General features: G+C 37.3%; 1 protein-coding gene across 1 annotated transcript; it reads right to left on the bottom strand.

Moving 5' to 3' along the window:
- Positions 1-621: 621 nt before the first annotated feature.
- On the bottom strand, positions 622-3079 carry LOC106313114 (60S ribosomal protein L3-2). The gene is given in 4 exon segments (XM_013750859.1): positions 622-1720; positions 1811-1921; positions 2156-2246; positions 3044-3079. Coding segments are annotated over 3 exon segments (1170 nt in total). The 5' UTR covers positions 2241-2246; positions 3044-3079; the 3' UTR covers positions 622-746.
- Positions 3080-3916: the final 837 nt, after the last annotated feature.

Below are 3916 nucleotides of genomic sequence, written 5' to 3' on the forward strand. Positions count from 1 at the left end.
CGTGATCGTGTCGCGAGCTGAGCTGAGTATCGGGTCGCGAACGTGCTGATTGCTGAGATCGTCTGATGCGAGCTGGAACAAGCCAAGACCGTCTGTCACGAGCTGAGATCGTTGCTGAACACGGGATCAAGGGTTTCACGATCCGGAAGAGATGGATCACAATCGGATTGTATGTTCTCGATCGGGATGGAGGTTCGCCGGCTAGGGTTTATCGTCGATAGGGTTTAGTTTAGGGTTTCAGAGTAATCGTGCTGATAACGTGTTGTTAAACTTAGGTAAAAGTTTTTATGTATAATTCATAAACATAAGAAGCCCTTTTATATATATAGAGAATTACACCGTCATAGAATAATGGAAAGATTAGAGAAAGGAAATATAAATATGGAAAAAGTATTAATCATAAACCAATAAAGAAAATGAAAACTAGGGTTTGTTGTCTCTCTCAATAGACGCCGGTTCTCTCTAGGCGCCGGTTCTCTCTCTCTCTAGTATAGGCTCGCCAGCTCTCTCTCTCTCATGGCTGCCGGCTCTCTCTCTCTAGTATAGGTAGTTTTGTACATCCACAATATGATTTATAACAATAATTAATTTAAAAAAAAAAAGACTCGATTTGGTCAAAATCTTGATCATATTTAACCAAAACGGCAGAGGATGTAAAACGTCAAAAGAACAACCAGTCAAAATGGCCAACAAAGAAAGAAAAACTCGAAACAATGTTTTTAATGGGATTTGAAAAGTAAAAATATCTAAGCCTCGACTTTACCATAGAACTTGGCCTTCTCTTTAGCAGTCTGGAAACGACCGTGTCCCCCATTGGAAGCTGTGTCGATGAACTTAAGCTTTATCTCCTCTAACGCAACCCTAGACGTCTGCTTCAACAACGTCTGTCTCAATGTCACCACACGTTTCTTTGGCCCCACGCAACAACCCTTGATCAACAGATAATCATCCTTCACTATCCCATAGTGAGGGAACCCTCCCATCGGCGTGATCTCCTTCTCTGTTCTGTCGAACTCAGTCATGGCGGTGTGAGTCTCTTGGCCAACTTTACCAAGCCTGTAAATCTTCTTGTTCATCTAAGTACGGTGGTGGTACCCGTTCTGCCCAGCTCTAGCCACCGTGTAGGAGACTCTAACAGGGTGCCAAGCTCCAATACAAGCCACCTTGCGGAGTCCACGATGAGTCTTCCTTGGAAGACGGGTCACACCCCATCTTGTAACCACACCTTCATAGCCTTTTCCTTTAGTAACACCGATGATATCAATCATCTCATCTTTCTGGAAGATAGCATCTACAGGGACTTGCTTCTCGAATAGACTGTACGCAAAGTCAACCTTCTTTGCTGTGTCTCCACCGTTGACCTGAATCTCATTCAGATGAGCCTTCTTCTGCTTCAGCCCCTTCATTTTCCTTATCTGAGTGTGCGCAAGGACTCTGATGACAGTGCAGTACTTCTTCATCTTCTCAAGTTGACTTCGAATGTCTTTTTTGCCTTCTTCGGTTTCATGATTCTTTGAGTATTTGGTGAACGCCTTCTTCTTAGACTTGGCCCAGTTCTTGTAGAACCTCCTCCTCACTTCTTCGCTCAAATGCTGTGCCCAGCCAGTGCTTAGAGAGCGCAGACCACGGGGTGTCTTCACGTACCCAACCGCACCGACAACACCCATTGGAGGCGTCTCAATCACAGTCACAGCTTCACATGTTTCCTTCTTGTGGAGCTCTGGGATTCACAATTAAAAGAGATCAGCAAAGAAACATTTAAGTAAATGCTGGAAACCAGTAAAAGAAAAGAGAGTGAGAGAGAACACACTTGATCCAGGTTTTTCAACTTCTCTGACAATGTGAGTCATCCCAGCTTTGTATCCCAGGAAGGAAGTGAGTCTGCAAGGCTTAGTAGGATCATCCTTAGGGAAGGCCTTCACTGAAAATACCAACTAAGAGTGTCAGATCGAAACCATTTGCGAGAAAGCAAACCAAAAATATACACTAGTAACACCCATCATTTTAGAGAAAATAAACATTTTTATGTTCACAAGTTTAAAGCTCTGTTCATAAGGTTACGTTGAATAAAGCATATTACAAAAGTGCAAGAAATGGATGATGAAATAAATGCAAGTAGACATTCTGATATCAATCTACAAGCAAAAAAGATTACCTTTGCCACGTTGCCTGTTAGCCCTTTTCCTTGGAAGGAAACCCAAAGAACCATGTCTTGGATGCTCAAACTTTCTGTGAGACATACCTTTCTACTCGAATTAAACACTGCCAATTAAAGATTGATTTTTACACAAAGACGAAAAAAGCAAATCAAGAAATCAACAAACACCACCTAGTAAAGATGATGACGAGTTAGACAGAAAGCAAAATGAAAGGTGAGTGTATGTTTCAGCTCCTAGGATAGAAAAAAAAAAGTCTACATGATTGTAAGTAATTCAATCAACAGATTAATAAACGCCAATCTAAGTGATTCAATCTTTTTGAAAGATAGTGAATATAATTCTACACAATCTGCTAATCAATCTAATAAACAAACAACCAACAGAAGACAATGCAAGTCCAACATATGAAAATATACGTCAGAAACAAATAATGTACAAGAGTACAACATAAAATAAAAAAGATAAACAGCAATATACAACCGCAGATAATGAATATACAACAACAGTATACTCTTAGGACTTGTGTTAAGATGATACGAAATGTTCCCCCGGATCAAAGGCCTATGGCATCACTGAAGATAGCCAAATCTCAAGCTCATTTTTTAAGTGTTTCTCACCAGAAAGCCATTTTAAAAAAAAAATGTTTTCCAGTAACAGAGAGCAGATAAGAGATTCCAGCCTTGATTTAAAATGTTTTCCGAGGGTTTTCATTCCGATCATCACCACAAGTACATGTGTATATACTGATGCGCATCTCATAACAAACAAATCACAGACAAGAACAATACAAGAAGCTAGTGTGTTCAACTATTAGACATTAATATACAGGTTTCGAGTACAGATCCAAGAAACCAAACGCAAATCAAAGAGTAAGCTTTGTGTACCTCACGTCTTCGGCGGCGATGAGCGTAAAGAACTTTTTAATGTCAAATAGTTGAAACAAAGAAGGTTATTTATATGCAAGTGTATGAATTAGGGTTTTCTGTTAAGAGTTAGGACTACACCAATATAAGTATGGGCTTGGTTGGCCCGAAGTAAGTTTTAAATAGCCCGACCCGCAAAGGTATTGAAATTAAATGTTTTGGATATGCATAGACTTTTGTTTTGACTTATAGGGTTCTTCGGCTCGGCCCGTATATCTATATTAATAATAAAAAAAAGACAATGGCTTTGAATGTGAAACATGTCAATGCAGAATAATTGCAGGCCATTTATTTTGCAGGTTGTACTGCATTTTTTGTCCATTCACCTTTCTAAATGCAGATCATTAATATGCATTACAATATGCATGAAGATTTTTATTACAAAAGAGATTTATTGATCTGCAAAAAGTAAAAAAAAAGAGGTGGGAGAAATGCAGATGGCCAATCATGTAGTTTTTTTCCTTGTTTTTTATAAATAGTTTATTTATCCCATTTCATTTATTTTCAAACACAACACCAAACCTTTCATAATTATTGTTAGTATTTAGACCATTTTCATTTTATATTATAACTTAATTTTTGAAAATTATTTATAAAATTAATATATAAAATATGTATTGTATTATTTATATCTTATTTTCTATGAAATGGTTTATAAAATGGTATATTTTTTCTTTACATATTACAACTTTAATACAATTTATTTGCAATAAATAGTGATGCATAAAATAATAAATATTAAGGTTTTATATTCATATTTTCTTATAAAATAGTTGCAGTTTGTTATACATGTTATTTTTGTATCCCTTTAAAATTTGTGATCAATAAAAATCA

This window comes from Brassica oleracea, chromosome C1, assembly GCF_000695525.1.
Source record: "Brassica oleracea var. oleracea cultivar TO1000 chromosome C1, BOL, whole genome shotgun sequence".
NCBI lineage: Eukaryota > Viridiplantae > Streptophyta > Magnoliopsida > Brassicales > Brassicaceae > Brassica > Brassica oleracea.